A 25,000-nucleotide genomic window follows, 5' to 3' on the forward strand; every position below is an offset into this window, starting at 1 on the left:
GACCGGTAAGCCAGCAGAAGACCTCGGTTACATGACCAGAAGCTCCAGCTGTGGGTCATCATATGACTAAGACCCACGTCAAGAAACACTTGTCCTGTTTCCTGACGAACCTTACCTAACCTAATCTCTTATGTTCACTAAACTGTACACTGCTCACTTCAAAGCGGTAAATGTGATGGTACCCCTGCAGATTGTGGCTTGATACCAGTGGTCTGTCTGCAGAGTGTAGCTTGATACCAGTGGTCTGTCTGCAGAGTGTAGCTTGATACCAGTGGTCTGTCTGCAGAGTGTAGCTTGATACCAGTGGTCTGTCTGCAGAGTGTGGCTTGATACCAGAGGTCTGTCTGCAGAGTGTGGCTTGGTACCAGAGGTCTGTCTTCAGATTGTGGCTTGGTACTAGTAACCTGCTTGCAGGTTGTGGCTTGGTACTAGTAGTATGTCTGCAGATTGTGGCTTGGTACCAGTGATCTGTCTGCAGATTGTGGTTTAATACTAGCTTTCAGGCTGTGGCTTGGTACTGGTAGTATGTCTGCAGGTTGTGGCTTGGTACTAGTGGTGTGTCTGCAGGTTGTAGCTTGGTACTAGTGGTGTGTCTGCGGGTTGTGGCTTGGTACTAGTGGTGTGTCTGCGGGTTGTGGCTTGGTACTAGCGGTGTGTCTGCAGGTTGTGGCTTGGTACTAGTGGTGTGTCTGCAGGTTGTGGCTTGGTACTAGCGGTGTGTCTGCAGATTGTGGCTTGGCACTAGAGTCGCAGGAGGAGGATAGACATACTAACCCAGGTGGTACTCCTACAGGTTGTGGCTTGGCACTAAAGCTGCAGGAGGTAGAGGTACATACTAACCCATGTGGTACTCCTGCAGGCTGTGCCTTGACACTGGAGTTGCAGGAGGCGGAGGTACTAACCCAGATGGTACTCCTGCAGGTTGTGGCTTGGCACTAGAGTTGCAGGAGGTGGAGGTACCGGAGTTTAAGGTACGGGGGTCGCGAGCGGAGCTTTCATGTCACTACAACTTGGGGAACGCCACGCTCTACAGCCTTAAGTGGTACAGAGGAGACAAGCTCTTCTATCAGTACATCCCCACCAATAACGTCACCAAGAACGCCTTCGCTGTATCCGGATTCAACGTCGACGTAAGTGATAGTAACCTTTTTTTTCCAGCACGTGACACTCAATGTCTAAAAGTCTTTGAAATTACCACTTGTGGGATGTGGGTAACAGATTAGGTAATCAGTTGCTCAAAATAACTGCGAGAGAGTTCCTAACAGTGTCTGTTGTGTCTGTGTACATGAATGGTTTACAATACCGATAAAGTGAAGAATTAGACACATGTGCAACATCTGGGTGTCTTAAAAATAAAAATATCGAGATGTTACACGTGTTTAATTCTTGTGTCTATGTGTGGTCAGTATTTACTGACTCAGATCTGACTCAATCCCACTGATAATTAATTTCCTATAGTGAAGATCGACAGGTAAGATATAGAAAATATCCAGGAATATAAAAAAAAATCGAAGCACCTGGAAATCCTGGGGAAGATTGAGACATACTCAGGACTCCATGACTACTGGCGGTGTCACCTGACCTGATACGGCCTTTGATCACCTCAACTATCACAAGTCTTGCATCTTGAAGTGACAACCAACACACATTTCAAGGGGCTCCCAAAACATTCTGGAATCTAAAGGTACTTCAGTAGGAGGTGACGATGAATATAATCCGAAATGCTGTGCATAACTATGGGTTTCCTGCATGCACAGCTAAATGTCACTCATCTATGTACAACATTGTATCATGCTAAAATAAAATAAATAAAAGTACATTACTCCAAGGTCCACACAAACCAACTTAATAGAGAGAAAAACTATCTAACATGATTTTATTATGGTACTAAACTAATTGATGTTGACTATCCTGGCGGTCTTTCAAGTTTTCGTAATCATTCTCCTCTGCTTTCTGTAAATCTTGGAGGGTATAACGCACCCCACGTGTGGGTGATGTGTGGGTGTGGTGGCCCTGAACTTCTCTTTTACAGGACAGCCCATGTGCTAGACGCACTTTCCTACCTGTGAGAGAATTATTCCCAGCAACCTACGTGTTGGAACTCCTGTGACATTGCATAGCTCCTGACGAAGCACGGAAGGGCGAAAGGCCTACAGTTGGTGTTTTTCAAATCCCTTAGTAGCTTATTTTGCATTGTTTAAAGTACCTATTTGTTTTTAGTTTGCATGACACCAAACTGTACAATTCCAAATACCCCAGAGAGAGAAAGAGCGGGATAAAAACATGAGCTGATGTATATATATATATATATATATATATATATATATATATATATATATATATATATATATATATATATATATATATATATATATATATATTTATCACACTGGCCGATTCCCACCAAGGCAGGGTGGCCCGAAAAAGAAAAACTTTCACCATCATTCACTCCATCACTGTCTTGCCAGAAGGATGCTTTACACTACAGTTTTTAAACTGCAACATTAACACCCCCTCCTTCAGAGTGCAGGCACTGTACTTCCCATCTCCAGGACTCAAGTCCGGCCTGCCGGTTTCCCTGAACCCCTTCATAAATGTTACTTTGCTCACACAGCACGTCAAGTATTAAAAACCATTTGTCTCCATTCACTCCTATCAAACACGCTCACGCATACCTGCTGGAAGTCCAAGCCCCTCGCACAAAAAACCTCCTTTACCCCCTCTCTCCAACCTTTCCTAGGCCGACCCCTACCCCGCCTTCCTTCCACTACAGACTGATACACTCTTGAAGTCATTCTGTTTCGCTCCATTCTCTCTACATGTCCGAACCACCTCAACAACCCTTCCTCAGCCCTGTGGACAACAGTTTTGGTAATCCCGCACCTCCTCCTAACTTCCAAACTACGAATTCTCTGCATTATATTCACACCACACATTGCCCTCAGACATGACATCTCCACTGCCTCCAGCCTTCTCCTCGCTGCAATATTCATCACCCATGCTTCACACCCATATAAGAGCGTTGGTAAAACTATACTCTCATACATTCCCCTCTTTGCCTCCAAGGACAAAGTTCTTTGTCTCCACAGACTCCTAAGTGCACCACTCTCTCTTTTCCCCTCATCAATTCTATGATTCACCTCATCTTTCATAGACCCATCCGCTGACACGTCCACTCCCAAATATCTGAATACATTCACCTCCTCCATACTCTCTCCCTCCAATCTGATATTCAATCTTTCATCACCTAATCTTTTTGTTATCCTCATAACCTTACTCTTTCCTGTATTCACCTTTAATTTTTTTCTTTTGCACACCCTACCAAATTCATCCACCAATCTCTGCAACTTCTCTTCAGAATCTCCCAAGAGCACAGTGTCATCAGCAAAGAGCAGCTGTGACAACTCCCACTTTGTGTGTGATTCTTTATCTTTTAACTCCACGCCTCTTGCTAAGACCCTCGCATTTACTTCTCTTACAACCCCATCTATAAATATATTAAACAACCACGGTGACATCACACATCTTTGTCTAAGGCCTACTTTTACTGGGAAATAATTTCCCTCTTTCCTACATACTCTAACTTGAGCCTCACTATCCTCGTAAAAACTCTTCACTGCTTTCAGTAACCTACCTCCTACACCATACACTTGCAACATCTGCCACATTGCCCCCCTATCCACCCTGTCATACGCCTTTTCCAAATCCATAAATGCCACAAAGACCTCTTTAGCCTTATCTAAATACTGTTCACTTATATGTTTCACTGTAAACACCTGGTCCACACACCCCCTACCTTTCCTAAAGCCTCCTTGTTCATCTGCTATCCTATTCTCCGTCTTACTCTTAATTCTTTCAATAATAACTCTACCATACACTTTACCAGGTATACTCAGCAGACTTATCCCCCTATAATTTTTGCACTCTCTTTTATCCCCCTTGCCTTTATACAAAGGAACTATGCATGCTCTCTGCCAATCCCTAGGTACCTTACCCTCTTCCATACATTTATTAAATAATTGCACCAACCATCTATCCTCCAATAGCTGTTTATATCTTACCCTAACTGCCTCCTCTTTTAGTTTATAAACCTTCACCTCTCTCTTCCCTGATGCTTCTATTCTCCTTGTGTCCCATCTACCTTTTACTCTCAGTGTAGCTACAACTAGAAAGTGATCTGATATATCTGTGGCCCCTCTATAAATATGTACATCCTGAAGTCTACTCAACAGTCTTTTATCTACCAATACATAATCCAACAAACTACTGTCATTTCTCCCTACATCATATCTTGTATACTTATTTATCCTCTTTTTCTTAAAATATGTATTACCTATAACTAAACCCCTTTCTTTACAAAGTTCAATCAAAGGGCTCCCATTATCATTTACACCTGGCACCCCAAACTTACCTACCACATCCTCTCTAAAAGTTTCTCCTACTTTAGCATTCAGGTCCCCTACCACAATTACTCTCTCACTTGGTTCAAAGGCTCCTATACATTCACTTAACATCTCCCAAAATCTCTCTCTCTCCTTTGCATTCCTCTCTTCTCCAGGTGCATACACGCTTATTATGACCCACTTCTCGCATCCAACCTTTACTTTAATCCACATAATTCTTGAATTTACACATTCATATTCTCTTTTCTCCTTCCATAACTGATCATTCAACATTACTGCTACCCCTTCCTTTGCTCTAACTCTCTCAGATACTCCAGATTTAATCCCATTTACTTCCCCCCACTGAAACTCCCCTACCCCCTTCAGCTTTGTTTCGCTTAGGGCCAGGACATCCAACTTCTTTTCATTCATAACATCAGCAATCATCTGTTTCTTGTCATCCGCACTACATCCACGCACATTTAAGCATCCCAGTTTTATAAAGTTTTTCTTCTTTTCTTTTTTAGTAAATGTCTACAGGAGAAGGGGTTACTAGCCCATTGCTCCCGGCATTTTAGTCGCCTCATACGACACGCATGGCTTACGGAGGAAAGATTCTTTTCCACTTCCCCATGGACAATAGAAGAAATAAAGAAGAACAAGAGCTATTTATATATATATATATATATGTATATATATATATAATATATATATATTATATATATAATATATATATAATATATATATAATATATATATAATATATATAATATATATATATATATATATATATATATATATATATATATATATATATATATATATATATATATATATATATATATATATATATATATATATATATATATATATATATATATATATATATATATATACATATATACATATATATATATATATATATATATATATATATATATATATATATATATATATATATATATATATATATATATATATATATATATATATATATATATGATAAAAAGCTTTCTGTCTCTTATAATTATTCTTCAGGCAATGTAAATTTTGGGTTATAAAATACAGGTAAATTAAATATTTGTGAAGGAGGAAGCTTTATCCTTGCCTTGGTCTCATTTTAATAATGACAGAGCAGCCAACCTCCACGAAAATAGTGTATGATGTGTCGGCCCTTAAAGGCAAGCCACTCCTGATTAAGCTGTCTTCTCTCCAAATTTAGCTAAGGATTTATAAAAAAAAATTCTAGAATAAATATATATATATATATATATATATATATATATATATATATATATATATATATATATATATATATATATATAGATAGATAGATAGATAGATAGATAGATAGATAGATAAGGGAGTACAGTAGTTTAATTACTGCAGCTGATATCCTGACTCCACTCAAACACCGGTTATCAATCTGTCACTGTTGCAGTTCCTCAGCACTGACATAATATGTCACTAATTATCACTGCATCACTTTTGCAGTTCCTCACTACACTGTCACTAGTTATGACCATCACTGTTAGTTATGACTGCCACTCTTACAGTGGCACAGTCATAACTAGTAGCGAAAAACTGATGGGTCCTCACAAACTCTTTCTTCAGGATGACTGTTTCACTGTGACATTGACACAGTCATCCACTGACCATAACCTGGAGATCCACTGGTCATGACCTGGACATCCATTGATCATGACCTGGACAGTGAATCGCCGACCAGCTGAGAGACGACACTGAAGACATGAAGATAGTGACTACAAGCTCCCTCGTTGCAGTCCTTGTAGCAGTACAAGACAATGGTGTCCTGCATAGACAGTCTTGAATAGAAATGTCAGTGACATATAATGCAAAGTGTGTGGACAGAGACAGTGTCATGCACTGGTGTGTGGACAGAGACAGTGTCATGCACTGGTGTGTGGACAGAGACAGTGTCATACACTGGTGTGTGGACAGAGACAGTGTCATGCACTGGTGTGTGGACAGAGACAGTGTCATACACTGGTGTGTGGACAGAGACAGTGTCATACACTGGTGTGTGGGCAGAGTGTCATACACTGGTGTGTGGACAGAGTGTCATACACTGGTGTGTGGACAGAGTGTCATACACTGGTGTGTGGACAGAGACAGTGTCCTACACTGGTGTGTGGACAGAGACAGGGCCATTCATTGGTGTGTGGACAGAGACAGTGCCATACACTGGTGTGTGGACAGAGACAGGGCCATTCACTGGTGTGTGGACAGAGACAGGGTCATTCACTAGTGTGTGGACAGAGACAGTGTCATACACTGGTGTGTAGACAGAGACAGGGCCATACACTAATGTGTGGACAGAGACAGGGCCATTCACTGGTGTGTGGACAGAGACAAGACCATTCACAGGTGTGTGGACAAAGACAAGGCCATTCACTGGTGTGTAGACAGAGACAGGGCCATACACTGGTGTGTGGACAGAGACAGGGCCATTCACTGGTGTGTGGACAGAGACAGGACCATACACTGGTGTGTGGACAGAGACAGAACTATACACTGGTGTTTGGACAGAGACAGTGTCATACACTGGTGTGTGGACAGAGACAGTGTCATACACTAGTGGGTAGACAGAGAAAGGGCCATACACTTGTGTGTGGACAGAGACAGTGTCATACACTAGTGGGTAGACAGAGAAAGGGCCATACACTTGTGTGTGGACAGAGACAGTGTCATACACTGGTGTGTGGACAGAGACAGTGTCATACACTGGTGTGTGGACAGAGACAGTGTCATACACTAGTGGGTAGACAGAGAAAGGGCCATACACTTGTGTGTGGACAGAGACAGTGTCATACACTGGTGTGTGGACAGAGACAGTGTCATACACTGGTGTGTGGACAGAGACAGTGTCATACACTGGTGTGTGGACAGAGACAGTGTCATACACTGGTGTGTGGACAGAGACAGTGTCATACACTGGTGTGTGGACAGAGACAGTGTCATACACTGGTGTGTGGACAGAGACAGTGTCATACACTAGTGGGTAGACAGAGAAAGGGCCATACACTTGTGTGTGGACAGAGACAGTGTCATACACTGGTGTGTGGACAGAGACAGTGTCATACACTGGTGTGTGGACAGAGACAGTGTCATACACTGGTGTGTGGACAGAAACAGGGCCATACGCTAGAACATTATATTTGACAGTATCCACACATCCAGTCTTTCCAAGACACCTCCATGTAAACCTCACACGCTATGACAACACACCTCATTATTAATGATAAGATATCTGAGGACGGGGAGTTATTGTTGCAGTTTTATAACTGTGGTGTTGGTATGTCTCTGGCAAGACAGTGATGGAGTGAATGATGGTGAAAGTTTATCTTTTTCGGGCCACCCTGCCTTGGTGGGAAACGACCGATATGTTAATAAATAAATATATCTGAAATATTGAGGATGCATCCACATTATGCATCAACTAGATAAACAAACTGTCTTCAAGGAGACTGAAACCCACCTGTGTCCAATGTTTTTTTTAGTGGTTGTGAGAAATATTTTTTTAGATTGTATTCCTTACTGTACCGTGCACAACAACTATGTGAAGAAATAAAGAAATTGTAACATACAAAATGACTAATATTCCTTCCAGGTGATGTAACAATGTTTATTTGGTCTGAGAAAGAATATAACAGTGTGATACACCTCACAGTGTATATAACAGTGATACACCTCACAGTGTATATAACAGTGATACACCTCACAGTGTATATAACAGTGATACACCTCACAGTGTATATAACAGAGTGTATACACACCTCGTGTATATAACAGTGATACACCTCACAGTGTATATAACAGAGATACACCTCACAGTGTATATAACAGATACACCTCACAGTGTATATAACACACCTCACAGTGTATATAACAGTGATACACCTCATGTATATAACAGAGTGATACACCTCACAGTGTATATAACAGAGATACACCTCACAGTGTATATAACAGAGATACACCTCACAGTGTATATAACAGAGATACACCTCACAGTGTATATAACAGTGATACACCTCACAGTGTATATAACAGTGATACACCTCACAGTGTATATAACAGAGTGATACACCTCACAGTGTATATAACAGTGATACACCTCACAGTGTATATAACAGTGATACACCTCACAGTGTATATAACAGAGTGATACACCTCACAGTGTATATAACAGAGATACACCTCACAGTGTATATAACAGAGATACACCTCGCAGTGTATATAACAGAGATACACCTCGCAGTGTATATAACAGAGATACACCTCGCAGTGTATATACACCTCGCAGTGTATATAACAGAGATACACCTCACAGTGTATATAACAGAGATACACCTCACAGTGTATATAACAGAGATACACCTCACAGTGTATATAACAGAGATACACCTCACAGTGTATATAACAGAGATACACCTCGCAGTGTATATAACAGAGATACACCTCGCAGTGTATATAACAGAGATACACCTCGCAGTGTATATAACAGAGATACACCTCACAGTGTATATAACAGAGATACACCTCGCAGTGTATATAACAGAGATACACCTCACAGTGTATATAACAGAGATACACCTCGCAGTGTATATAACAGAGATACACCTCGCAGTGTATATAACAGAGATACACCTCGCAGTGTATATAACAGAGATACACCTCACAGTGTATATAACAGAGATACACCTCGCAGTGTATATAACAGAGATACACCTCGCAGTGTATATAACAGAGATACACCTCACAGTGTATATAACAGAGATACACCTCACAGTGTATATAACAGAGATACACCTCACAGTGTATATAACAGAGATACACCTCACAGTGTATATAACAGAGATACACCTCGCAGTGTATATAACAGTGATACACCTCGCAGTGTATATAACAGAGATACACCTCAGTGTATATAACAGTGTATATAACAGAGATACACCTCACAGTGTATATAACAGAGATACACCTCACAGTGTATATAACAGAGATACACCTCACAGTGTATATAACAGAGATACACCTCACAGTGTATATAACAGTGATACACCTCACAGTGTATATAACACACCTCACAGTGTATATAACAGAGATACACCTCGCAGTGTATATAACAGAGATACACCTCACAGTGTATATAACAGAGATACACCTCGCAGTGTATATAACAGAGATACACCTCGCAGTGTATATAACAGAGATACACCTCGCAGTGTATATAACAGAGATACACCTCGCAGTGTATATAACAGAGATACACCTCGCAGTGTATATAACAGAGATACACCTCACAGTGTATATAACAGAGATACACCTCGCAGTGTATATAACAGAGATACACCTCGCAGTGTATATAACAGAGATACACCTCGCAGTGTATATAACAGAGATACACCTCGCAGTGTATATAACAGAGATACACCTCGCAGTGTATATAACAGAGATACACCTCGCAGTGTATATAACAGAGATACACCTCGCAGTGTATATAACAGAGATACACCTCGCAGTGTATATAACAGAGATACACCTCGCAGTGTATATAACAGAGATACACCTCGCAGTGTATATAACAGAGATACACCTCGCAGTGTATATAACAGAGATACACCTCGCAGTGTATATAACAGAGATACACCTCGCAGTGTATATAACAGAGATACACCTCGCAGTGTATATAACAGAGATACACCTCGCAGTGTATATAACAGAGATACACCTCACAGTGTATATAACAGAGATACACCTCGCAGTGTATATAACAGTGATACACCTCGCAGTGTATATAACAGAGATACACCTCACAGTGTATATAACAGTGATACACCTCACAGTGTATATAACAGAGATACACCTCGCAGTGTATATAACAGAGATACACCTCACAGTGTATATAACAGAGATACACCTCGCAGTGTATATAACAGTGATACACCTCGCAGTGTATATAACAGAGATACACCTCACAGTGTATATAACAGAGATACACCTCACAGTGTATATAACAGAGATACACCTCACAGTGTATATAACAGAGATACACCTCACAGTGTATATAACAGAGATACACCTCACAGTGTATATAACAGAGATACACCTCACAGTGTATATAACAGAGATACACCTCACAGTGTATATAACAGAGATACACCTCGCAGTGTATATAACAGAGATACACCTCACAGTGTATATAACAGAGATACACCTCACAGTGTATATAACAGAGATACACCTCACAGTGTATATAACAGAGATACACCTCACAGTGTATATAACAGAGATACACCTCACAGTGTATATATCTTTTCTCTTATATATGTGGAAAAAGTACCACTCTATTTCAGTGACTGGCTGCTCCAGACCAGCCACACTGACTGGCTGCTCCAGACCAGCCACAGTGACTGGCTGCTCCAGACCAGCCACAGTGACTGGCTGCTCCAGACCAGCCACAGTGACTGGCTGCTCCAGACCAGCCACACTGACTGGCTGCTCCAGACCAGCCACACTGACTGGCTGCTCCAGACCAGCCACACTGACTGGCTGCTCCAGACCAGCCACAGTGACTGGCTGCTCCAGACCAGCCACAGTGACTGGCTGCTCCAGACCAGTCACAGTGACTGGCTGCTCCAGACCAGCCACACTGACTGGCTGCTCCAGACCAGCCACAGTGACTGGCTGCTCCAGACCAGCCACAGTGACTGGCTGTTCCAGACCAGCCACACTGACTGGCTGCTCCAGACCAGCCACAGTGACTGGCTGCTCCAGACCAGCCACAGTGACTGGCTGTTCCAGACCAGTCACAGTGACTGGCTGTTCCAGACCAGCCACACTGACTGGCTGCTCCAGACCAGCCACAGTGACTGGCTGCTCCAGACCAGCCACAGTGACTGGCTGCTCCAGACCAGCCACAGTGACTGGCTGCTCTAGACCAGCCACAGTGACTGGCTGCTCCAGACCAGCCACAGTGACTGGCTGCTCCAGACCAGCCACAGTGACTGGCTGCTCCAGACCAGCCACAGTGACTGGCTGCTCCAGACCAGCCACAGTGACTGGCTGCTCCAGACCAGCCACAGTGACTGGCTGCTCCAGACCAGCCACAGTGACTGGCTGCTCCAGACCAGCCACAGTGACTGGCTGCTCCAGACCAGTCACAGTGACTGGCTGCTCCAGACCAGCCAGTCACAGTGGGTCAGAGGTGCCAGAGGCCTACAATTATGAACGGGAGGTTGGCACTGCGTGAGGTGCCGGGAGGCACTATACGAGGAGGTGCCAGCGACCTGCCGTCTCATTATGTGCCTGGCAAGACCCGTGTTGTCCCATCTCTCAACTTTATATGTCATTAGAGGTCATTTTAGTCTCCTCCTCCTGGCTCTAAGAAATATTTCAGACCATAACTATGATGAAATTTTATCTTCAGGACCTAAAGTGTAGAAACCAGTTAATATGACCTAAGACAAGCAGTTAAGATGACCTAAGACAAGCAGTTAAGATGACCTAAGACAAGCAGTTAAGATGACCTAAGACAAGCAGTTAAGATGACCTAAGACAAGCAGTTAAGATGACCTAAGACAAGCAGTTAAGATGACCTAAGACAAGCAGTTAGACGACCTAAGACAAGCAGTTAAGATTACCTAAGACAAGCAGTTAGATGACCTAAGACAAGCAGTTAAGATGACCTAAGACAAGCAGTTAAGATGACCTAAGACAAGCAGTTAAGATGACCTAAGACAAACAGTTAGATGACCTAAGACAAGCAGTTAGATGACCTAAGACAAGCGGTTAGATGACCTAAGACAAGCAGTTAAGATGACCTAAGACAAGCGGTTAGATGACCTAAGACAAGCAGTTAAGATGCCCTAAGACAAGCGGTTAGATGACCTAAGACAAGCAGTTAAGATGACCTAAGACAAGCGGTTAAGATGACCTAAGACAAGCGGTTAGATGACCTAAGACAAGCAGTTAAGATGACCTAAGACAAGCGGTTAGATGACCTAAGACAAGCGGTTAAGATGACCTAAGACAAGCGGTTAGATGACCTAAGACAAGCAGTTAAGATGACCTAACACAAGCGGTTAGATGACCTAAGACAAGCAGTTAAGATGGCCTAAGACAAGCGGTTAGATGACCTAAGACAAGCGGTTAGATGACCTAAGACAAGCAGTTGGATGACCTAAGATTAGCAGTTAGATGACCTAAGACAAGCAGTTAGATGACCTAAGACAAGCAGTTAGATGACCTAAGACAAGCAGTTAGATGACCTAAGACAAGCAGTTAGATGACCTAAGACAAGCGGTTAGATAACCTAAGACAAGCTGTTAGATGACCTAAGACAAGCAGTTAGATGACCTAAGACAAGCAGTTAGATGGCCTAAGACAAGCGGTTAGATGACCTAAGACAAGCAGTTAGATGACCTAAGACAAGCAGTTAGATGACCTAAGACAAGCAGTTAGATGACCTAAGACAAGCAGTTAGATGACCTAAGACAAGCAGTTAGATGACCTAAGACAAGCAGTTAGATGACCTAAGACAAGCGGTTAGATGACCTAAGACAAGCAGTTAAGATGACCTAAGACAAGCAGTTAAGATGACCTAAGACAAGCGGTTAGATGACCTAAGACAAGCAGTTAGATTACCTAAGACAAGCGGTTAAGATGATCTAAGACAAGCAGTTAGATGACCTAAGACAAGCAGTTAAGATGACCTAAGACAAGCAGTTAAGATGACCTAAGACAAGCAGTTAAGATGACCTAAGACAAGCAGTTAGATGACCTAAGACAAGCAGCTAGATGACCTAAGACAAGCAGTTAAGATGACCTAAGACAAGCAGTTAAGATGGCCTAAGACAAGCAGTTAAGATGACCTAAGACAAGCAGTTAAGATGACCTAAGACAAGCAGTTAGATGACCTAAGACAAGCAGTTAAGATGACCTAAGACAAGCCGTTAAGATGACCTAAGACAAGCAGTTAAGATGACCTAAGACAAGCAGTTAGATGACCTAAGACAAGCAGTTAAGATGACCTAAGACAAGCAGTTAAGATGACCTAAGACAAGCGGTTAAGATGACCTAAGACAAGCAGTTAAGATGACCTAAGACAAGCAGTTAAGATGACCTAAGACAAGCAGTTAGATGATCTAAGACAAGCAGTTAAGATGACCTAAGACAAGCGGTTAGATAACCTAAGACAAGCAGTTAAGATGACCTAAGACAAGCAGTTAAGATGACCTAAGACAAGCGGTTAGATAACCTAAGACAAGCAGTTAAGATGACCTAAGACAAGCAGTTAAGATGACCTAAGACAATGAGTTAAAATAACCCAAGATACAAGCAGTTAAAATGACTTAACATTCAGTTGGTTAATATAACAACATACAGACGGTGTATGGCCACCACAAATCAATGTTTCCCCATTAAAAAATCAGAATACTCAATATCAGAGAGATTTGTGTATGTTAGGGAGGTTAGGCAAAGTTTGTCAGGAAACAGGACAGGTGTTTCTTGATGCGGGTCTTAGTCATATGGTGACCCACTGTTGGAGCTTTTGATCATCTGACCGAGACCTTCCGCTAGAATGGTGTCTTGTGTATTATCGAGGCGGTACATGTATGCCTGTCTCTCCCTTCACACGTACACATTATTGTACACATTAAAACAACCATTGAACCCAGTACTGCATTTCGGCCTTACAGGCATGACAACATACATACATACATACATACATACATACATATTCATAAATACATATCTCTGTCCCTCTGTCCCCTGGTTATATTTCAGGCGTAACCATTAAACTCTGTCATTAAATTTTCGTTCCCTCACAAGAATAGTCGTCAGGACATGTTTACCCTCGTTTCCTGACTCCCATGAATGACCTCCCTCGCCGCTTTCTTTTAGACGAATATATATATATATATATATATATATATATATATATATATATATATATATATATATATATATATATATATATATATATATATATATATATATATATATATATATATATATATATATATATATATATATATACATATATATATATATATATATATATATATATATATATATATATATATATATATATATATATATATATATATACTTTCATTTAGGTCACACTACATAGAAATGTATACGGTTGTATATACACACACCCATCTGAGGTTTTTCCTCTTTGCTTAATAGTTCTTGTTTCTACGTTGTTTTCATCTTCATAGGGAAGTGTAGAAATATTCCATCGTAAGTCATGCGTATCGTAAGAAGTAAGAAGCGACTAAAATGCCAGGAGCATGGGATAAACCATACAATCGGCGAGAGTAAAAAGTGGGTGATGCGTTGCAGCATCTGTGAAGACAAAGAACGTTATCCATGGAGGCAAAAAGGGAATGTATGAGAGTATTGTGGTGCCAACGTTCTTATATGGGTTTGAAGCATGGTTTTTGAATGTTGCAGTGAGGAGAAAGCTGGAGGGAGTGGAATTGTCATGTCTGAGGGCAATGTGTGGCATATATATTATGCAGAGAATCCATAGTTCGGAGATTAAAATGAGGTGCGTGGTTACTAAGAGTATTATCGAAAGAGCTGAGGAAGGAGTGTTGAGATGGTTTGGACATTTAGAGAGGATGGAGCAAAATAGGATAATTTGGAAGGTGTCTGTCTCCGTTTTTATAACTTACAGATGTCTCCCATTAAATGTGTCCGTTTTCTCGAGTGCTGAAACTCCTAAGATAATTACCAGTAATATCCATATTACTGGCAATATAATTAGCAGCGTATTCTGACCGAATTCTTGATAATTGCCATGTCACTTGCTTCAGGCTACTATTACAATATCGATGCTTGTGGGCTGGCTGTCTTTCTAATGCTACAATATTCAACCTTTCTAACTAAGGGTATTGATATTCCTGGGGGCACCTGCCTGCCACTCTACTGCCTCCCTTCCCTCTGCCTCACTCCAGCAAGGACGTTCCCTGTGACCGCATTTGCTTGGCCCTCTTCCTCTTTTCTATATCATTGCAAGCTCCTGATAATGTGTTGATGGTAACACGAAAGGCCTAGAGCTCGCTCTCTCTCTCTCTCTCTCTCTCTCTCTCTCTCTCTCTATATATATATATATATATATATATATATATATATATATATATATATATATATATATATATATATATATATATTTTCAGCTTTTCATCTCATCCCCTGCATGCAAGGGATGAGATGAAAAGCTGTAAGCCTTCTCGCTGAAAGCTGGCTGCCTTGGATCAAACGTCTAGCGCAAGCTAGACGCCAAAGTATTGGTCCAGTGTGGTGAGAATGGTAAGGCACTGCGTACCTTGTTCCAAGGTTCGTAGGTTCGAGTCTCCTTCAGCCAGAGATCAGTGTTTGTGTATATTTCGCCTGCTATTGCGAATTCCTTGCATATATATATATATATATATATATATATATATATATATATATATATATATATATATATATATATATATATATATATATATATATATATATATATATATATATATATATATATATATATTTATGTCACTGTAAAAGTACAATTGTATATAAATATTAAGTAAGTACTTGCTTTGGTGAGGCATGCCTTAGTCTGCATTACTGAAGTGGACTAATTCACTATAACAGTGGAGTTTAAAGAGACTAAGAGAGCGGTGGTGTAGAGAGTGAAGAAGAGCGAAGGAGCCTAAGACTCTTACAAAACTTGATGTCTTCATCATTCATAGCTGCAGTAACTTTGTTGCTGCAAAACTTAACTCTGCCTTTGATCGTCTGTGCATGCACACACTCGCATGGATTTTGTGTTGTTAGAAGTGATGAGACTACTGAGTGATTTATGTGCATGACGAGGCTACTGCTTCTTAGTGTTATTGTTCTTCTTGTGTGGTTATTATTGTTGTTTTTGTAGTTATTTTTATTTTTGGCATTGTTATTGTTGTTAGTGTTCTTGTGGTTATTGTTATTGTTGTTTTTGTGGTTATAGGTGTTGTTATTGTTGTTGCTCATCTTCCAGTACACCTTAATGACAAATAATTTTAACTTATTGTTACTGCAGCATTCATCAAATATTTCTTGGTATTACAGCATTTATCAAACATTTCTTGTTATTTCAGCATTTATCAAACATCTCGTGTTTCTTCAGCATTTCATCTATAAGAATCAAGACAGTGAACAAAGTGTGCCACGACGCACATAACAATTCTCTCAGAACTGTGCTGTGTGGCTGTGCTGTTATTAATTGGAACAAATTGTTGCTGTGGTTGATTTATGCTTGTGAAGGTAATTTCTCACATCTGGACCAGCACTGCCAGATGGCCACTATGGCCCAGGGAAATTTCACTTTATATCTGTGAAACACTGTCATTCTCTGGATAGTAAGATACAGAAGTGCAAAAGTCATACTTGGTATTTCTTTAAAGTCTTGCAATATTCTGTGTTGTAATTAGATGGTTGGTTTGTTGATGGACTGATTACATCATCTTTATTTCACTACCACACCTGCTCCCTCTGTAATTGACTGAAGAAGCCTACTGTATAGGAGAAACATTCCAACAATAAAAATACCTAACTGTTGCACATGTGTCTTAATCATCAACTTGTCGGTATTTTCTACCATTTTCAACATAACACTAGCGTTATTAAGGCTGCACGTAACCTTGTCACCGCTAGCCAGGAATACTTTAATCCATAAAACAGGAATTGAACCAAACTCTCAGCATATACACGCTGAGAGAAATGAAGCTCTCACTGCAGATAAATGGTTCAGAGAACCGACAAGATGATGAATTAGACACTTGTGCAACACTTGGGTATCTTTATGGTGGAAACGTTTCGCCAAACAGTGGCTTTCTCAGTCCAGTAAAGAGAAGAATGGTTGAAATTCAGTCCGTCAGGATGGAGTCGATGTGATCACATCGACTCCAGGCGTTCCTGCCTTATGAATTTACTAACTTTTTTCACTAAGGTATTTGAGGAGGTAGATCATGGTATGAATGTGATTTTGTGTATACGGACTTCATCAACGCTTTTGATAGAGTTGCACATCAGAGGTTATTGAGGAAAAGGGAGGCTCAATGAATAGGACGATAATTTTTTTTTTTTTATATAGGCAACAGAGAGTTTACATAAACGGGGAGATATCAGAGCGGGGACCCGTCACATGCGGTGTTCCACAGGGGTCAGCATTAGGCCCTTTGTTGTTCACAATTTACATAAACGACATAGATGAGGGGATAAATAGCGACATGAGCAAGTTTGCCGATGACACCAAAACAGGCCGTCGAATTCATTCTGACGAGGATACTAGAGTGCTGCAGGAAGATCTGATGCAGTGGTCGGAGAAGTGGCAGATGCAGTTTAATATGGACAAATGCAAGGTTCCAAGCATTGGAAAGAAAAATATCCATGACATTTATAAAATAAATAATATAGATCTTAATCACTCTGATTGCGGAAAAGATTTTGGAGTTCTAGTTAGCAGTAATCTAAAACCAAGACAACAGTGTTCTTAAGCGAATGGAATTCTAGGTTTCATGTCAAGAAGTATAATTAACAGGAGTCCTCAGGTTATTCTACAGCTCTATATATCTTTGGTTAGGTCTCATTTTAGATTATGGTGCACAGTTTTGGTCACTGGGAAAAGTACAAAGGAGGATGACAAAGTTGATCCCATGTATCAGAAATCTTCCTTATGAGGGTAGACTGAGGTCCTGAATCTGCACTCTCTAGAAAGGCGTAGAATTAGAGGGGCTATGACTGAGTTATATAAATGGAAAACAGGAATAAATAAAGGGATGTTAATAACGTGTTAAAAATATCTAACCAAGAAAGGGCTCGCAGCAATAGTTTCAAATTAGAAAAAAATAGATTTAGAAAGCATATAGGAAAGCACTGGATTGGTAATAGAGTTGTGGATGAGTGGAACAAACTCCCGAGTAGCATCATTGAAGCTATAACGTAGTGTAGTTTTAATAAATAGGTTAGATAAATACATGGGTGGGTATGAGCTAAACCTAACCAACTTGGGCCAGTAGGCCTGCTGCAGTGCCCCTTCTTTCTTATGTTCATCAGCCTCTCAGTGTATATATCCTGTATTAATAACCTGGTACAGGAAGACTGACCCAAAAGAGTGGGAACAACAGCACTCTCCAGGGCACCAAAAATATCCTTTTGGAGAAATCGTTTTCTCTAAGCTGATGTTTGATACAAGAGACGACAGAGAGCAGAGAGCTGCCCCAGCCTTGTCTATTATCAGCTGACAGTCCTGCCACCACATTGCTGACAGTCCTGCCATCACACTGCTGACAGTCCTGCCACCACACTGCTGACAGTCCTGCCATCACACTGCTGACAGTCCTGCCACCACACTGCTGACAGTCCCGCCTCCACACTGTTGATAGTCCTGCCACCACACTGCTGACAGTGCTGCCTACACACTGCTGACAGTCCTGCTTCCACACTGCTGACAGTCCTGCCTCTACACTGCTGACAGTCCTGCCACCACACTGCTGACAGTCCTGCCTCCACGCTGCTGACAGTCCTGCCACCACACTGCTGACAGTCCTGCCTCCACACTGCTGACAGTCCCGCCTCCACACTGTTGATAGTCCTGCCACCACACTGCTGACAGTGCTGCCTCCACACTGCTGACAGTCCTGCCTCCGCACTGCTGACAGCTCTGCCACCACACTGCTGACAGTTCTGCCTCCATACTGCTGACAGTCCTTCCTCCGCACTGCTGACAGTCCTGCCTCCACGCTGCTGACAGTCCTGCCACCACACTGCTGACAGTCCTTCCTCTACACTGCTGACATCCCTGCCACCACACTGCTGACAGTCCTGCCTCCACACTGCTGACAGTCCTGCCTCTACACTGATGACAGTCCTGCCACCACACTGCTGACAGTTCTTTCGTCACACTGCTGACAGTCCTGCCTCCACACTGCTGACAGCACTGCCACCACACTGCTGACAGTTCTGCCACCACACTGCTGAAAGTCCTACCTCCACACTGCTGACAGCCCTGCCACCACACTGCTGACAGTCCTGCCTCCATACTGCTGACAGTCGTTTCTCCACGCTGCTGACAGTCCCGCCTCCACGCTGCTGACAGTCCTGCCACCACACTGCTGACAGTCCTACTTCCACACTGCTGACAGTCCTGCCTCTACACTGCTGACAGTCCTGCCTCCACACTACTGACAGTCCTGCCTCCACTGCTAACAGTCCTGCCACCACACTGCTGACAGTTCTAGATTTACACTGCTGACAGTCCCGCCACCACACTGCTGACAGTTCTAGATTTACACTGCTGACAGTCCCGCCACCACACTGCTGACAGTGCTGCCTCCACACTGCTGGCAGTCCTGCCTCCACACTGCTGACAGCCCTGTCACCACACTGCTGACAGTTCTGCCTCCATACTGCTGACAGCCCTTCCTCCACACTGCTGACAGCCCTGCCTCCACGCTGCTGACAGTCCTGCCACCACACTGCTGACAGTCCTGCCTCCACATTACTGACAGTCCTGCCTCTACACTGCTGACATTCCTGCCACCACACTGCTGACAGTCCTGCCTCCACACTGCTGACAGTCCTGCCTCTACACTGATGACAGTCCTGCCACCACACTGCTGACAGCCCTTCCTCCACACTGCTGACAGTCCTGCCTCCACACTGCTGACAGCACTGCCACCACACTGCTGACAGTTCTGTCACTACACTGCTGAAAAGTCCTGGCTCCACACTGCTGACAGCCCTGCCACCACACTGCTGACAGTCCTGCCTCCATACTGCTGACAGTCATTCCTCCACGCTGCTGACAGTCCTGCCTCCACGCTGCTGACAGTCCTGCCACCACACTGCTGACAGTTCTACTTCCACACTGCTGACAGTCCTGCCTCCACACTGCTAACAGTCCTGCCACCACACTGCTGACAGTCCTGCCACCACACCGCTGACATGGCTGCCTCCACACTGCTGACAGTCCTGCCTCCGCACTGCTGACAGTCCTGCCACCACACTGCTGACAGCCCTTCCTCCACACTGCTGACAGTCCTGCCTCCACACTGCTGACAGCACTGCCACCACACTGCTGACAGTTCTGCCACCACACTGCTGAAAAGTCCTGGCTCCACACTGCTGACAGCCCTGCCACCACACTGCTGACAGTCCTGCCTCCATACTGCTGACAGTCATTCCTCCACGCTGCTGACAGTCCTGCCTCCACGCTGCTGACAGTCCTGCCACCACACTGCTGACAGTCCTACTTCCACACTGCTGACAGTCCTGCCTCCACACTGCTAACAGTCCTGCCACCACACTGCTGACAGTCCTGCCACCACACCGCTGACATGGCTGCCTCCACACTGCTGACAGTCCTGCCTCCGCACTGCTGACAGCCCTGCCACCACACTGCTGACAGTTCTGCCTCCATACTGCTGACAGTCCTTCCTCCACACTGCTGACAGTCCTGCCTCCACGCTGCTGACAGTCCTGCCACCACACTGCTGACAGTCCTTCCTCTGCACTGCTGACATTCCTGCCACCACACTGCTGACAGTCCTGCCTCCACTCTGCTGACAGTCCTGCCTCTACACTGATGACAGTCCTGCCACCACACTGCTGACAGTTCTTTCGTCACACTGCTGACAGTCCTGCCTCCACACTGCTGACAGCACTGCCACCACACTGCTGACAGTTCTGCCACCACACTGCTGAAAGTCCTGCCTCCACACTGCTGACAGCCCTGCCACCACACTGCTGACAGTCCTGCCTCCATACTGCTGACAGTCGTTTCTCCACGCTGCTGACAGTCCTGCCTCCACGCTGCTGACAGTCCTGCCACCACACTGCTGACAGTCCTACTTCCTCACTGCTGACAGTCCTGCCTCTACACTGCTGACAGTCCTGCCTCCACACTACTGACAGTCCTGCCTCCACACTGCTAACAGTCCTGCCACCACACTGCTGACAGTTCTAGATTTACACTGCTGACAGTCCCGCCACCACACTGCTGACAGTGCTGCCTCCACACTGCTGGCAGTCCTGCCTCCACACTGCTGACAGCCCTGTCACCACACTGCTGACAGTTCTGCCTCCATACTGCTGACAGCCCTTCCTCCACACTGCTGACAGTCCTGCCTCCACGCTGCTGACAGTCCTGCCACCACACTGCTGACAGTCCTGCCTCCACATTACTGACAGTCCTGCCTCTACACTGCTGACATTACTGCCACCACACTGCTGACAGTCCTGCCTCCACACTGCTGACAGTCCTGCCTCTACACTGATGACAGTCCTGCCACCACACTGCTGACAGCCCTTCCTCCACACTGCTGACAGTCTTGCCTCCACACTGCTGACAGCACTGCCACCACACTGCTGACAGTTCTGCCACCACACTGCTGAAAAGTCCTGCCTCCACACTGCTGACAGCCCTGCCACCACACTGCTGACAGTCCTGCCTCCATACTGCTGACAGTCATTCCTCCACGCTGCTGACAGTCCTGCCTCCACGCTGCTGACAGTCCTGCCACCACACTGCTAACAGTCCTACTTCCACACTGCTGACAGTCCTGCCTCCACACTGCTAACAGTCCTGCCACCACACTGCTGACAGTCCTACCTCTACACTGCTGACAGTCCTGCCTCCACACTGCTGACAGTCCTGCCTCCACACTGCTGACACACACACCACAAATACACAACTGTAATCCTGCACATACATATATCTGCGATTAATGACAGCAGGAGTTTAATTTCTATCTGTTAAAAGTCACTATGAAACAAGCTTAGCGACAGTAGACTGACCTCTCAGTTGGGTTGATTTTATGGGGTTTAAAGCCTATCTACTACACTAAAGTCATTAAGGCTGCAAGGTAACCTCTTCACAACCAGACAATACATTATTTTAATGGCTAAACCAGGGGCAGATCTACGAACCTTGGAACAAGGTACGCAGTGCTATACCAATCTCGCCTGCTCTTGCGAATTCCTTGCATTGTTAAAATCTCTAGTAAGGCTGATGCATGCAGGGGATAAGATGAAAAGCTGTAAGCCTTCTCCCTGAAAGCTGGCTGCCTTGGATCAACGTGTAGCGCAAGCTGCACGCCAAGGTATTGTCCAGTGTGGGTAGATTGGTATAGCACTGCGTACCTTGTTCCAAGGTTCGTAGGTCCGTCTCCTTCAGCCAGAGACCAGTGTTTGTGTATATTTCGCCTGCTCTTGCGAATGCCTTGTATATTGTATATATATATATATATATATATATATATATATATATATATATATATATATATATATATATATATATATATATATATATATATATATGTATATATGTGTGTGTGTGTGTGTGTGTGTGTGAGCAAAGTAACATTTATGAAGGGGTTCAGGGAAACCGGCAGGCCGGACTTGAGTCCTGGAGATGGGAAGTACAGTGCCTGCACTCTGAAGGAGGGGTGTTAATGTTGCAGTTTGAAAACTGTAGTGTAAAGCACCCTTCTGGCAAGACAGTGATGGAGTGAATGATGGTGAAAGTTTTTCTTTTTCGGGCCACCCTGCCTTGGTGGGAATCGGCCAGTGCGATAATAAAAAAAAAAATAAATAAATAAATAAATAAATAAATATATATATATATATATATATATATATATATATATATATATATATATATATATATATATATATATATATATATATATATATATATATATATATATATATATATTTATATATATTTTAACATAGCACCGCTGTGAAGCACTAAATAATTTTCACCATTATAATCCTGCCTCCGTCTACTGACGTATCAACTTTTAATTGATTTGTAACAGAATCTGAAAAAAAAATTCAATAATTGCTGTAACATTTTAGCTTCTAGTCCACGTAGTTATAGACCTAGTATTGTACCTAGTATTGTACCTAGTATTATACCTAGTATTGTACCTAGTATTGTACCTAGTATTGTACCTAGTATTATACCTAGTATTGTACCTAGTATTGTACCTAGTATTGTACCTAGTATTGTACCTAGTATTGTACCTAGTATTGTACCTAGTATTGTACCTAGTATTGTACCTAGTATTGTACCTAGTATTGTACCTAGTATTGTACCTAGTATTGTACCTAGTATTGTACCTAGTATTGTTAGACACTTGAGTACTGTTAAAAACTTACACAGCTGTTATATACTTGTGCACTATTGACAGCTTGATGATAAATTAAACGCATGTGCAACGCTTGGGTATCTTTACTTAGTATAGGCTTCATCAGTCTTATACAAAGAAGACTGGTGATGCTCAGGAGTTTGAGGTAATCAGTGTAATTAGTCCATCAACCTTAAAAAGAATACAGCATATGGACGAAGAGGCGGCTCATGTATAGTGTAGGCAGGTGAGGTGATGCAGTCATAGGCGATATCACACTTGAAAGCTCAACGTGTGGAAGTAGGTCACCGTATTAGGAAGGTCGAAGATCTTGACGTCACCGTATTAGGAAGGTCGAAGATACTGACGTTGACATATAAGAAAGGTAGAAGATATTGAAGTCATTGTATTAGGAACGTCGAAGATACTGATGTCATTGTGTTAAGGTCGAAGATGTTGCCGTCACCGTATGTATGTATGAGTGTGTGTGTGTGTATGAGTGTATGTGCGTGTGTGCGTATGAGTTTGTGTATGTGTGTGTGTGTGTGTGTGTGTGTGTGTGTGTGTGTGTGTGTGTATGAGTTTGTGTATGAGTGTGTGTGTGTGTGTGTGTGTGTGTGTGTGACTCAACAATCAATATTTGCACCAATAACTCACTACAGTTGTGACCGGGTGTGGAAGTGTGAATTACTCATTACTCTATAATTTATTCATGATTGTAGCCATGTATAAACGTAAGTAACCATTCTTACAGGATTCATTACCTTTGTAAATTGTGAGTTCATTACCTTTGTACCTAGTTCAGCTATCAAAACTTTGGGGGCCCAATCCCTGGACCCATTACGTACCTCTGTAATCTGTAAATACCTATGTAACTTGTCATGATTGTGACTAGACCTACCTGGAGTTCATTACCTTTGTAAATTGTGAGTTCATTACCTTTGTAAATTGTGAGTTCATTACCTTTGTAAATTGTGAGTTCATTACCTCTGTAACTTGCTCAGCTATCAAAACTTTGGAGTCCAGTCCCTGGACCAATTATGTACCTCTGTAATCTTTTGACTACCGCCCACAGGATGGGTATGGGGTGCATAATAAACATATTAAACTAAAAACTAACCGTATTAGGTAGGTCGACGATACTGACGTCACTGTATTAGGAAGGTTCAAAGCACTGACGTCACAGTATCATAAGGTCACAGTAATATAAGCAGATTTCTACATTTCTTAAGTTATTCTAGGCGATGTCTATAGGTCATACCTATAGGTTAGGCAGGTGAAGAATTTCCTGTATCATAATCCCAAGATGTTGCTGTGTGTGACAGGAATGTAGATACAAGAAATTCTTCACCTGCCTAACCTATAGGTATGACCTATAGACATCGCCTAGAATAACTTAAGAAATATCGAAATCTGCTTATAT

The 25,000-nt window shown here is 42.7% G+C and overlaps 1 protein-coding gene across 4 annotated transcripts in view; it reads left to right on the plus strand.

The window, feature by feature from the left end:
• Nucleotides 1-25,000, plus strand: part of LOC128700596 (cell adhesion molecule 2) — a 132,277-nt gene that overhangs the window by 76,554 nt on the left and 30,723 nt on the right. For all 4 annotated transcript variants that reach the window (XM_070098886.1, XM_070098888.1, XM_070098889.1 and 1 more), the window contains one exon: nt 922-1,130. In XM_070098886.1, coding sequence (XP_069954987.1) covers nt 922-1,130 — 209 coding nt within the window. The remainder of the gene's footprint in view (nt 1-921; nt 1,131-25,000) is intronic.

The sequence above is a fragment of the Cherax quadricarinatus genome, chromosome 65 (assembly GCF_038502225.1).
Source record: "Cherax quadricarinatus isolate ZL_2023a chromosome 65, ASM3850222v1, whole genome shotgun sequence".
Taxonomy (NCBI): domain Eukaryota; kingdom Metazoa; phylum Arthropoda; class Malacostraca; order Decapoda; family Parastacidae; genus Cherax; species Cherax quadricarinatus.